Here is a 12643-nt window from a genome sequence, read left to right as displayed (position 1 = left end):
TCCCCCCCCCCCCCCCCCCCTCTCTCTTTCTAATTAATAATTATCTGTGTTACAGCTGAGAGAGTGGATTGCAAATGGAGGTCTGGTATCGGCAGAGACTGCGGCTGCTGCTTCAGAAGAATGTGAAAAAATGTTAAGGTTGGGTGATCGAATAGGTCGGGCTTCATATGATAAGAAAAAATTGCTGCTATATGCAATAGTGTCTGGTTCACGTAGGCAGGTAGACCGGCTGCTTAGAGAACTGCCTACACTTTTCAATACTATAGAGGATTTCTTGTGGTTCACTTTATCTGTTGTACGTGAGAGTCCTGGCAGATCCGATGTCCTGAATGAGGGGTTGTCACCTTATAGTTTGGAAGATTTGCAAGCTTATTTAAATAAGTTTGAGCCTTCACATTATACTAAGAATGGAAAGGATCCTCTGGTTTACCCGTATGTTTTGCTTCTTAGTATCCAACTGCTTCCAGCAGTCCTGTATTTATCGAAAGATATGGGAAATGAAGGATACAATGTGGATGCTGTCCATATTTCTGTTGTGTTGGCAGATTATGGGGTCCTTTCTGAAGCAGGGCAAAAGGTTGGGATTATGGATGCTTTTGCTGAAGCCTCTAGCATAATTAGGCAATATGGATCTTTATATCTGCGCCATGGTGACCTGGCATCGGCATTGGAATATTATGTGCAAGCTGCTGCAGCAGTTGGTGGTGGGCAGCTGTCATGGACTGGAAGAGCTAATGTGGATCAGCAAAGGCAGAGAAATGTGATGTTGAAGCAACTCCTCATAGAACTTTTACTGCGTGATGGTGGTATCTACCTTCTACTTGGGTCCAGAGGTGACGGTGATGAAGGTCAGCTTGGAATATTTTTCACAGATGGAAAGACTAGACAATCCTTTCTACTTGAAGCTGCTCGTCAGTGTCAGGATGCTGGACTTTTTGACAAAGTAATAGTTTTTCCTTTTTTTTCCTTGCTTCATTCATCAATTCAATTGGTTTAATTTATGCATGTCTAATATTCAAAATCTATGATTGAAGATTGATCTCATGAGATTTAATAAATTCTTCGCCTTGCTATTTTAGGGTTGTGGTCGTGCTTAATATAATGCTGTAGTCTTCTGTTTGATCTACATTTCTCTTGGTAGTTGCTGTTTGTTATTCTTTACCTGTGCAATGGCTATTGTGGTATATTAGGGTGGGTATAGTGCCCCTTTTCAGGTACTAGCATTTTGACTGCTAGCTTGTAATCACTTCTCAGTATGGAGGAGCCTTTGTTCCCATGTTTGTCTCTGATGCTGGTAGCCCATATAAGTTGCATCAGAAGGCTGCTTGAAGATCTTAAGTGAAGTATGTTTTTTTTCAAAGAGGTGTATCGTCAAGAATCATTGAGTTTCTCTCTTCATCTCACCCAGGGATGAAGTGGAGACTTTTTTCATTTTAGTAATTTAGTTTCCTTAAGGCATTATTGTCTAGGTTGAAGTGTTGAATGCTGACTGTACTTTAGGAGTTCTAGTTTTATAGATTTATTTGACATAAAATGATGAGCTTATCTTTTGCTTTACTAAAGTCTTCAGCTCTGACTGGCAAATCATTATTCTCTCAGAATCCAATTAGGTTTAATATTTAGGGATTAAATCCAAACTTGTGGTATGTTCTTGAAAAAATAATTACAGTATCTTCCATTTCTTTTAATAATTTTAAGTTTTATATTTTGTATGAACTATACCTTTTAACTTATGGCAGGCACTAATTCAGGAAATCCATGTTGCATTCTCAATTTGAACTTCTTTTGGCTTATATAGAAATGAAAGCAGTAGATTTTTAACCCATGTAACCATGTTTGATACCCAATGACAGGATTATTATTAGAGTATTATTATTCTTGCCAGTCCATGACCAAGTTAGGAAATCTATGTAGCATTCTCTGTTCGATATCCAATGTTCATGGCTAAAGTCTGAGCTGCATTCTTGCTCTTCTATAGTCAGTAAATATGTAGCTATTCTTTGACTTTAACCCACATGTCTCTCTTGTTTTCTGGTACATATATGCATTGGTTTATTAGTGTTTTCTTGCTCTAATAATCTTGCCATTGTTTTCTTTGCTGTTTTTAGTGTATAGAGATTCAGAAGAGAGTGGGTGCATTTTCAGCAGCATTAGATACAACAAATAAGTGCTTATCTGATGCAATATGTGCTCTATCACGTGGAAGGTTGGATGGGGAGAGCCAGGTTTCTGCACTCATTTATTCTGGAAATGAGATTTTGGAGACATTCAAGTATTATCCTGATATCAGGTAATATGGAGATTTGGCGTGATTGAATGTTTTATACAGAAGATCTGTTACAAATTCATAATGTTAGACTTGACATTGAGCCATTTCATTTTGGTTATGATCTATATAGGTTAATTTCATATTTTATGTACTAAAGCTATCCCATATCATTGTGTTTGTTATTCAGTCCTCAAGAGAGAGAAAAGGTTTTGGAGCAGCAAACTGTGTTGAGACAGCTTGAGGCAGTCCTGTCCATTCATAATTTAGCAAGACTTGGAAACCATTTGGATGCTTTGAAGGAAGTAGCAAAACTACCATTTCTTCCTTTGGATCCAAGGACACCGGGTTTTGCCACTGATGTCTTCCAAAATTTGTCTCCCTATGTCCAAGCATGTGTTCCGGACCTTCTGAAGGTTGCTCTTCACTGCCTAGACAATGTTAGAGATACAGATGGATCATTGCGAGCTTTAAGGGAGAAGGTACACATATTTCAATTAGCAGCACATTACATGCATTGCAATTATCGTATTTGTTCCTTGTTGAGCTGCAGAAATGGTGTTGAGCTTTCTGTTCTTTTTGTTAAAAGTTTTATTTATTTGGCTGGAAACTTTTCCAACCTACTATTTTTACTATCCGACATTGTTAATCGCATAGAGGCAGCTCCCTAATCATAGAACTAGGTGTTCAAAGTAGGTCCATTCATATTAGATATCCGTCTTTTGATTTCTATTCTCACCATGATTGATTCATTTCACTATATATAAATCAACGCTTTTATTGGAAAATGATACACTTAATTTGTTATTTTGCAGATAGCGAACTTTCTTGCCAATAACTTGGGTAGGAACTGGCCTCGTGATCTATATGAAAAGGTTGCTCAACATATATGAAGTGCCCCGTTTTGTGCATTGCCATTGAGGTTTATTATATTAAGTTTCGGCATTGGTGCTAAAGTGTTGAATTTTCCCGTCGTCAGTCAATGTATTTGAATCGTTCTAAATATAATTTCTCTTGCATTGGCCATCAGTTCTGATAAGGTATATGCTGAGTTTGTAATAGAAAACCCTCCACCCGCCCTCATTAACACCCCTGCCGTACCAAACAAAACTCAAAGGTGGGTTCTTTGACCTAAACTGGAGATTTGTATCTGATGATGCCCGAGGCGTATTGCGATCTCTGGTCCACGGAATCTGTAATTGTAATCTGCTGTTTTCATCCCCATTTTACTAATTCTTTTTTTTGTTTTTTTTTGTTTTTGTTTTTGACGACAACCCATTTTACTAATTCTTAGTTTTCAAATTCCACATATACTGAAGCAAACATTGCCAATGTGTTTGAGAATATGCATTGTTGCAAGTTCTTCAACAGAAATCTCGAGGTGAAAAATCCTAATTGAATGCCTTGAAAGGGATGACCAAGTGAGTGGAGAATGATTCTTATACTTGAATATCACGAGTTTGATTCTTGCTAACCTTTCAATCAAACTCATTGTATGGAGCTTTCTTAATGTTGATATACATTTCCTGTTTAATTTATGGTCTGAGGGTTATTACATTATTACATAGGAGTGAGAGATCTAATTTGCAGCTTACATTTCCTATATAGTTTACAGTATAGTTTATGAGTTATTATATAGGAGTGTGATCGAAAGGTGATAGATCCAGTTCATTATCAGTCGTAACATAATTTGAACTTTTATTGCTCACATACACACAGTGGAAATATAATACTACTGCACAAGGGCATGGATTCCGATCCAAACTCATACAGAGTTCTTGATGGCTGCACTATATCCAGTTTGAACATCATAGTACCTAGACCAGAGCATTACACCTCCATATTTGCTAGAACTCTTAATTGCAGGAAGCACTATAGACTTGAGGTCATCCGCAGGAATGAAACCGCTTCCGGCTGCGGCAGGCGCTGCAGGCAACCCTAGGAATATCTTCCCTGCTGGGATGGAGTTCCACTGGTTCCAGGCCTTCACAAGGTTGTTAATATTACCAGGCGTGTATTGGCAAGGGGCATTGTTATAGAATTGGACCCAAACGTAGTCGAAAAGGCCGGTCGCGAGTGCGTTTCCTATCCAGGCGTCCGGGAAAGGGCATTGCGGGGCAGCAGTTAAATACACCTTTTTTCCGCCATTGCTGTACGCAGAAAGATACCTCGCAAGCTCATCCCAGTGCTGCGTGGTTCCTCCTTCAATATCGAAGTCGATTCCGTCCAGAACCGCATCGCCGAGCGGCCGAGCACTCGACTGGCCGCCTAAGAAGTTATTCCACAGGTACGTCGCAACTTGCCTAGCATCCTCCGCAGATTTAAGAAAATAGCTCCCAGCTCCCCCTCCAATGGAGAGCATCACCTTAATTCCTCTGGCTTGACAGGATCTGATATCGGCGCTTAGGTTTCTGCAGCCATTGCTGAACGGATCACAATGTCCAGCAAGGTTGATTACCGGCGTCTGACCGTTTCCGAATGTCGGCAGAAAGGCTAGGTTTACAAAACCGTAATTCCCTGAGGCGCAAGTAGCTTCTAATGTTCCTTCGTTTCCATTCTGGCCCCAATATATCGCGATTTTTCCGGCCTCAGTGTTGATGGCAAGTACCAGAAGCACAAACGAAAACAGTGCCGGTGAGAATACATATGTGGAAGCCATGGCAGGTGAGCAGAGCAGTTATGGAGCTTGAGTTGAAAGTTTGTTTGAAAGACCACCTGGTTTATATAGGATTACCCTGGGCCTGGGTTCTAGTTTACTACATGAGTGCAATTATGCAGTTCCTTGCTCTGGCAAACTGCGTAGCTTAACAGTTGATTTATTGTGAGTTTTCACATTGCTTTTACTCATTTTTTGTTTTGTTTGCTTGTTTTACATTGCTTTTATATTGCCTTTATTTGCATGGATTTACTTTTGAATTGTTTGCTTGTTTTATATTTCCTTTAACATAGGTTGGATCCAAAACCAATGATGATGCAATGTGCCAACAGGGCAACAGTTGCACATTTTTCACTTCGTTCATTGGAATGAATAAAATCATTCTTAGAGCATCCATAATGGATAATTTTCTTTTTTATTTTTTTTGTCAATTTTTATTTTACTTTTCAACTAGGAGGGAGAAAATAATATACAATGGACTAGTGCCATTCATTCTGCCAATAGCCCATTCCAAATATCCAAAAGCCCAATACAATTATACAAAACGCAAATCTGAAATTCCTTCTGCTTCTCGCCTTGAGCCCTTGACCAGTTGACCAAGCCTTCTCCATTCTCAACGAGACCACGACTCCACTCCACATCCGACGGTTTTCCACTCCCTGTTGTCTCCCTCACGCCTCGGGCCGACGCCCTCGCTCCTCAGTCCTCACATGCTCAACGGCGACCGTACGGGACTCAGGTACTCAGCGGCTCTACTGACCTCACTTCAGCGTCGCCCGTTCGCGCCTCACCCAATCAGCCCTCTGCGGCTCTGCCTCACCGAATTGTAACTCCTCTGCTCAAGGTAAATTTTTGTTTATTACATATTAAAATTTTATGCTTTGCAGTGTGTTTAATTAAGTGTTTAACCAATGCTTTAATTGTGTTGCATACTTGCATTGCTGCCAATATAATTAAACAGTGTGTGGAAGAGTTCTACCATCGCTCATCTAATTTATATTCATATATATATAATTATTTTGTAATCTTTGTATAATAATAGTAATAATACTAATGATTTTATTATATCTCATTTGATTTGATGGGTTTGAAGCTTGGGACTTGGCAGTGTGCTTCCAGGCGATGTGTTTGACATGAGCTTTTTTTGGCACTTTAGCAATTGCCAATTGATAGTGTATTTGTTAGTTTGTAGTTTGTGTTGTCATTACTGTGTTTAGATTTGGCAGTATCTTGTTTGCAATATTGGATTGTTATATTTTATATTTTAATTTGTTGTGTTCAAATTAATTTAGAAGAACTTGAAGTTATCCTCTTCCCTATTCAACTGTAATCCAGGCTCTGCCATTGGTGCCAATTCCAGCTTATGGTTTTCCCTTTTGCTAGGTAATGGCCTTTTGAAATCCCTATTTCATGTTTCCTGATTTCTATTTGTTTCAAGCAGATAAAAAACTACTTTGAACTGAATGAGAAGTTTGGTAGTATCCAGTATTTTACTGCTCATTTTATGATTAAGCTTGCAGTAGCAGTAGCTATTTCTGTTATGTTAAACCATATTTCTATCATATATCATGTTGGAATCTAAAATTTTGAAGAGATTTAGATTTATGTTGTTTCTCATGTTGACTGTCGGTGAAATTGATATCAGCTATGGAAACCGACTGGGCTAGCTTTTCTGATGGAACGACAGACAATGAAGATGGTGTGGAGGACGTAAATGAAGATGAAAATTTTTGTTCATATGCATCCGGTGATATACCCAAATTGCAGTTTAGGTCTAATCTTTATAAGTTCTTTTTTATTTAAGGGGGGTGGGGGGAGTTATAGGATATGTATGTTATTCTGTTCTCTTTTTAGTTTTAAACACAACTCATATTTTTATTTTAAAATTTTGGTTTCTTTTTGGGCATTGATTTTCAGGAAAGACATATCAAAAGCCAAGTGGATTGCTAAAATGGGAATGGCTGAGATTGTTGAGAGGAAGGGTCGTCTCTGGACAACAACAGGGATGATTCGCTATGGAAAACTCTATTGTTCCATTGAAGAGACTTTGTATGCTCCAAATTTCCTTTTTGTGACCTTTACTATTATTGATATCGAAGCTATATATTACAGTTAATGAATTATGTTTTGATTTTCCTATGTGGACGAACCACTAATGTTGTAGATTTTCATTTTCATTACTTGCTGTAGATATTTAGCTGAAATTGGGGCTATGCATCTCCTTGATAACGACGATGCAGCCATTTCTCTTAAAGACATATATAACAAGGTTGCAGAAGCAAAGAATGGATGTTCTTGGGAAGCTTTTGAAGCTTACAGGCACTTGAAGTGCCTTGGATACATTATACGACGCCATGGTATTCCTTGGACTGTGAAGAGATCTAAAATGAGCACTACTGCCGACCAAGACATAGCAGAAGTTGATTCAACAGAATCAGAAGATGGGCATCACATCTCTGAAATGTTCAGCAGTATGAGCATTGATGAACTTAAACCAGTATTTGATGTTTACCCTCCTAATGCCAAATTCAGAAAATCTTCTCCAGGTGACCCATGCTTTGTCCTGTGTTTCACTAGGTAATTTCCTTTCATCAAATAATCGAGATAGGATTTTCTGCGAAGACTGTTACTTAAAATAACTCGATGAAGAATTCACAATGTGAGGCATCTTCTTTTGCAGAGGCTCTCCACCATCCAAACAAGGGATTGAAGATGTAGAGAGACGCTGCAATGGCAGTCCTGTGAAATTATGCAACGTTGAACATGGACGTGTCAGTTTCTTCACATTCAACAGAGTGGAGCTTCCCACTCTTCCCTGAACTACTTGCCATGGCAACATAATAGCTGTGTGTTCTTTGTGGGGGAAAGAAAAGAAGCACAAATGCAAACGGTACTCCCACTCCTTAGTTTCTTGATTATCGCTCCTAGGAGGAGGAATATAGCATTACTCTCTTAGTTTCTTGATATCAAAGCTCCTAGGAGGAATGTATATATCTTACTCTTTTATTGAATCCTTACTGGTAATTGAAGACTAAAGAATCAAGGCTGAACTATAAGCAGTCTGTAGCTGCTGTTGATTGTATATCCGCCGTGAGCACATAGCCTGCAGGCGTAATATATGAAGCAGCCAGAAAGTAAAGGAACGCCACCAATGAAGAAACTTCATCTGCTTCTCCCGCGGTGGCTTGATAACTACAAAATTTATGAAAGTTGCCTATTGATCTTTCTCGGTTTAACCTGATTAGTTATGAGTAGTCTAAATTGGTTTATTTTCTTATAATTTTTTACCGACTAATTAAGATCATAAAAGCGAGTTTTATTTAGAATGCTTTTTTGAGTAGCAGCTGCAGTCTTTTTTGTAAATCAAATGATGGACTTAATTATGTAATTAATGATACTTTTAGGCTTGGAAGTGTTAACTGAATTGTGACAGACATAAATGGCAGATTGTTTGTATTGGAAATTCTAAATTCTCCTTGCGATAAGGTGAGACCCATCCGTCATAACAACTGATAGTATTAGAGTAACATGCTTATATAATTTGCTTTGTGTCTATATTTTTTTTATTGCTAAAAAATAGCAAACTCCTTCCTCTTAAGGCTACAACTATGAATTTGCAACTTCATTCGACCCACAACATATAAAGAACGCACTATCAATTTTACAACTCTTACATTTTTGGACATCATGAGATTGAGAAGGTAACGGGTATCAATTTTACCAACTGTTACATTTTTGGACATCATGAAATTGAGAAGATCACGGGTATCAATTTTACCAACTCTTACATTTTTTGACATCATGGGATTGAGAAGATAACGAGTATTAATTTTACCAACTCTTACATTTTTGGACATCATGGGATTGAGAAGATAACGAGTATTAATTTTACCAACTCTTACATTTTTGGCCTAATAATATTCACTTGATCTTGACAATTAGTATCAGTGTTGATTCATGAAAAAATAAAGAGAAAAAGTGCAAAGTTCTTTATAAGTTTGTGATAATTAAAAAATGATTTCGTAATTTTTTTTTACTAAAATCCTCAACTATTGATAAATTATGAAAAACAATTGGAATTCATTATCACTTTTTATAGGAAACGTTATTCTCATTTAAACAGATCTATACACTTCAAAAAAAAAAAATCTATACACACACATACTCATACTAGACGGGCTTTAAAGCCCATCACTTGGTCGGTCTAAAAAATCAAAACCCGACCTATCAAACATTTATTGTCTTTATGAAAATTAAATGACTATTTTGTAATTCCCAAATATTCAACCTTTAACTTCCTAATTATGGTCTACTATGAGAGGGGTAGCACCCCTTCTCAAGTTTCCCCTAATTATGCATTATTGCTTTAAAATAATTTTCGAATTCAATTCAACTTTTACATTATTGAACCCCATCTTCTTGTCAAGTTTAAAACAAATATTAATTTTATTTTTATTATAGGTAACTAGTTCATGGATCTTTGTTGGGCTATAATAAATGAAAGTGGGGAACCACGTTGAAAATATGCCCGTCCGAAAATGAAATTCGCCGCCAATGTTTTGTCTGAACATGACAATGGACAATATCAACAAAAGTCACATACGGAACTTACTAATAATTGCAAATTTATCTCGTGGTTAAAAAAAAAAAGGACAATGAATCATGGAGTATATGCCCATACGAAAATGAAATCTCCAACCAACTTCTCGTGCACGACAATGAATCAGACAAATGAGTATTCTTTTTTTTGGAATATAAAATGTCTTTAAGCTTGAATTGGTGTAGTCAAATCAGTTCCTCTGCCCCCCTCCCCACCCCCACACACCCCAATTATAAAGATTTTCAATTTCAACCCTCCAATTATTAGGATATAGCTAGTTGTATTTTTCCCCTCTATCAAAAACCGAAATTATTAGAGACAATTAATTTATTTTTAAAATTTAATTTTTCAAGAGTAAACTTGTTAATTCATTTTAATTTTCTCATTTTTCTTAAGAAGGAAAATTATGAATTCAAATTATTTTGGTTGAAGTCACAGATTTGAGGAAAAATTAGGTGTTTTGTTTTAATAGTTCATCTATTGGAATAACATATGGGAGGAGATGAGAAAAAGTGAAATGAATTTACAAAGTTAATCTTGAAAAATTAGGTTTTAAGACATAAATTAGTTGTTTCTAGTGATTTAGTTTCAATTTCATTTTCCTTATTCTTTATAATGTTTGTTTTTGAGTAGTTGAAATTTAAAAATAAAAAATAAAAAACTAGTCAAATAAATCCCTTGTGTTGACAGAATAATGCAATTCATTGGACTCCCCAAGCAAACAAGCTCATTTCAAACCCTTTAAACTAACAAAAATGTTCAATTAAATTCTTGTGCAACCTATTTAGTAGGTTACTATTTATGTAGCTAACACGTAGATTGACACATGAGTTTATAACATTAAAGTGAATACCAGGCAAGAGCATATTTGTGTGGGGAGAGCGAGGCAGCGGGGGCATGTAGTCCCCCGTACGCCTACCCTCGTCCCCTTATATATAATAAATGTCTACATATAAGTATGAAACATTGATATAAATTACTAAAAGATGAGTGTTGAGCTACTAATAAATAGCTTTAATCTTACATTAAATCTATGCAATTTGTGTGATGAACGTGACGGAGAAGGCGAGAGGGTCCTACCGTGTCAAATCTTAGAAAAAGGCTCCAGCTAGCGTAGCATTGGGAAGACAGTCATCCATTGATAGCAACTTAGTGACATATACACTTTGATCGACCGTCGTCCACAAAACTAATATTATTTATTTGGGTTCTATATCTTTATTTCCCAAACCTCCCTCCTTATATATATCACATTATATTTATATTACTTATAACACCAAAAGAAAAAAAAAAAAAAAAATTCTCCACCGATAATAAAAAAAAATGGAGATAGCGGTGGTGATGGTCCCACTCCCGGCACAAGGCCACCTGAATCAGCTCCTCCACCTCTCCCGCCTAATTTCCTCCTACAAAATCCCCGTCCACTACGCCGGAACCACCACCCACAACCGCCAGGCCCGGCTGCGCCTCCAAAATTGGGATAATCTCGCCGCCGATTCCGACCTCCATTTCCACGATTTCTCCTTGCCGCCTTTCGAATCAACGCCGCCGCCCAATCCCGACTCCTCCGCGGATAAATTCCCCGCCCAATTCATCCCGTTGTTCTTCGCCACGTCGCATCTCCGCCGCCCTGTCGAAGCTCTAGTCCGCCGCCTCTGCGGAGAAGCGAGGAGAGTGGTCGTGATTTATGACTGTGCGATGGCTTGGGTCGTCCAGGACGTTCCCTCGCTGCCGAACGCGGAGTGCTACTTTTTCAACAGCGTCTCCGCCTTCCAAATCTACACCTATTTCATGGAGGCCGCCGGAAAGGCTTTCCCCGCCGATGGGCCTCCAGTGTTGCGGGAAATCCCGTCCCTGGACGGGACTTTTCCCGACGAGTTTTGGGAGTATTGGCATATACAAGAGAAGTTTATTGGGAATAGCGCCGGTGTCCTGCACAATACTTGCAGGTAGGGTCTGCAAATTTGTAGTATTGTTATGGTACTGTTTTTGCATATTTTCTTATCCATAGATTATTATATGTATTATGTTAATTGAATTTATTGTTATAGTTATTATTTTTATGATTTAAAATTTTAGTTTTAAATAGTTCTGTTAATTAGTTAACTGATCAATTAATAGAAAAAAGCTTCTATATATTAATTCTGTAATATAAAATTCAGTTTGATTAACGGTTAAAATATTAAAAACTTCGTTTAATTGTTTGAAAACCTCTACTTGCAGGGTAATCGAAGGGAAATTTCTTGATTTGTTCGAGAAGGAAGGTGTACTTGGAAGCTTAAAGCAATGGGCTGTTGGCCCTTTCAATCCGGTGGAGATAATACCGGAGCGAAGGGACTCCGACCGCCGCCATGAATCCCTCCGCTGGCTCGACAACCAGCCGCGAAACTCCGTCGTATTCCTTTTCATTCGGGACAACCACCACTTTGTCCGGCCAACAAATCAAAGAATTGGCAAACGCGTTGGAGAAAAGCCGGCAGAAATTCGTGTGGGTCCTGAGAGACGCAGATAACGCCGACATTTTTTCCGGCAACGACGAAGACGACTCCGGCGGCCGGAGATCCGACCAATTGCCGGAAGGGTACGAGGAGAGAGTCCGAGGAAGAGGAATCATCGTACGAGACTGGGCCCCACAGCTCGACATCCTCGCACATCCGGCCACCGGCGGTTTCGTCACCCACTGTGGGTGGAATTCGTGCATGGAGAGTATGTCGATGGGAGTTCCCATGGTGGCTTGGCCGATGCATTCCGATCAGCCCAGAAACTCCGTGCTTGTCACCAAGTTTCTTGGGATCGGAATTCTAGTGAGGGATTGGGAGCGCCGTGGAGAAGTTGTGACGTCAGCTACAATTGAACAGTGCATTGCACTGCTAATGGATACGCCGGAAGGAGAAGAAATGAGGAGAAAGGCGGCGGAGTTAAGCGCCGCTATCAAGAGATCGGTGATGGACGGCGGCGGAATGCGTAAAGAGTTGGATTCCTTCATTCTCCACATTAGCAGATAAAATTTTTTTTTTCTAGTAATTTTGTGTTTTGGCAAAATATATGATAAGTCAAAATAATGCTGGAATAATTTTGTATTTTGGCAAAATATCGTAGAATATTTATTGTCTTGAGGTTA

General features: G+C 38.5%; 3 protein-coding genes and 1 pseudogene across 7 annotated transcripts in view; 3 read left to right on the top strand and 1 right to left on the bottom strand.

The window, feature by feature from the left end:
• The window catches only part of LOC116006687 (nuclear pore complex protein NUP93A), a 9276-nt gene extending 5476 nt beyond the window's left edge, over positions 1 to 3800 (top strand). Inside the window, exons 12-15 of the mRNA XM_031247159.1 lie at positions 56 to 943; positions 2109 to 2290; positions 2457 to 2748; positions 3082 to 3800. Coding sequence (XP_031103019.1) covers positions 56 to 943; positions 2109 to 2290; positions 2457 to 2748; positions 3082 to 3159 — 1440 coding nt within the window. The 3' untranslated portion in view covers positions 3160 to 3800. The remainder of the gene's footprint in view (positions 1 to 55; positions 944 to 2108; positions 2291 to 2456; positions 2749 to 3081) is intronic.
• Positions 3801 to 3910: 110 nt separating this feature from the next.
• LOC116006689 (acidic endochitinase-like) lies at positions 3911 to 5038 on the bottom strand. The gene has a single exon (XM_031247161.1). The coding sequence runs from the start codon at positions 4923 to 4925 to the stop codon at positions 4032 to 4034; it is 894 nt and encodes a 297-aa protein (XP_031103021.1). The 5' UTR covers positions 4926 to 5038; the 3' UTR covers positions 3911 to 4031.
• A 155-nt stretch (positions 5039 to 5193) lies between these two features.
• LOC116006690 (tRNA-splicing endonuclease subunit Sen54) lies at positions 5194 to 8158 on the top strand. 5 transcript variants are annotated; one of them, XM_031247166.1, is made up of 6 exons: positions 5194 to 5766; positions 6215 to 6305; positions 6568 to 6694; positions 6840 to 6971; positions 7113 to 7468; positions 7603 to 8158. In XM_031247166.1, exons 3-6 carry the CDS (start codon positions 6570 to 6572, stop codon positions 7638 to 7640), a joined length of 651 nt encoding a protein of 216 aa, XP_031103026.1. In that variant the 5' UTR covers positions 5194 to 5766; positions 6215 to 6305; positions 6568 to 6569; the 3' UTR covers positions 7641 to 8158. The 5 variants fall into 5 exon arrangements, with proteins under 5 accessions (XP_031103026.1, XP_031103025.1, XP_031103024.1 ...); XM_031247164.1 differs by having other exon boundaries at positions 5263 to 5766; positions 6258 to 6305; positions 7113 to 7499; XM_031247162.1 differs by having other exon boundaries at positions 5267 to 5766; positions 7113 to 7499.
• Positions 8159 to 10774: 2616 nt separating this feature from the next.
• On the top strand, positions 10775 to 12643 carry LOC116006688 (annotated as a pseudogene).

The sequence above is a fragment of the Ipomoea triloba genome, chromosome 15 (genome assembly GCF_003576645.1).
Source record: "Ipomoea triloba cultivar NCNSP0323 chromosome 15, ASM357664v1".
NCBI lineage: Eukaryota > Viridiplantae > Streptophyta > Magnoliopsida > Solanales > Convolvulaceae > Ipomoea > Ipomoea triloba.
Note: the sequence above shows the minus strand (reverse complement) of the source record. Positions and strands in the feature narration are given on the sequence as shown.

Excerpts from the sequence above, each read along its gene's own strand:
- LOC116006690 (XM_031247165.1), top strand. The coding sequence starts at position 6,570 with ATGGAAACCGACTGGGCTAGCTTTTCTGATGGAACGACAGACAATGAA. Across the intron at positions 6,972-7,112 it reads TGTTCCATTGAAGAGACTTT|ATATTTAGCTGAAATTGGGG; the intron begins GTATGCTCCAAA and ends TACTTGCTGTAG. Across the intron at positions 7,500-7,602 it reads TTTGTCCTGTGTTTCACTAG|AGGCTCTCCACCATCCAAAC; the intron begins GTAATTTCCTTT and ends CTTCTTTTGCAG.
- LOC116006689 (XM_031247161.1), bottom strand. The coding sequence starts at position 4,925 with ATGGCTTCCACATATGTATTCTCACCGGCACTGTTTTCGTTTGTGCTT.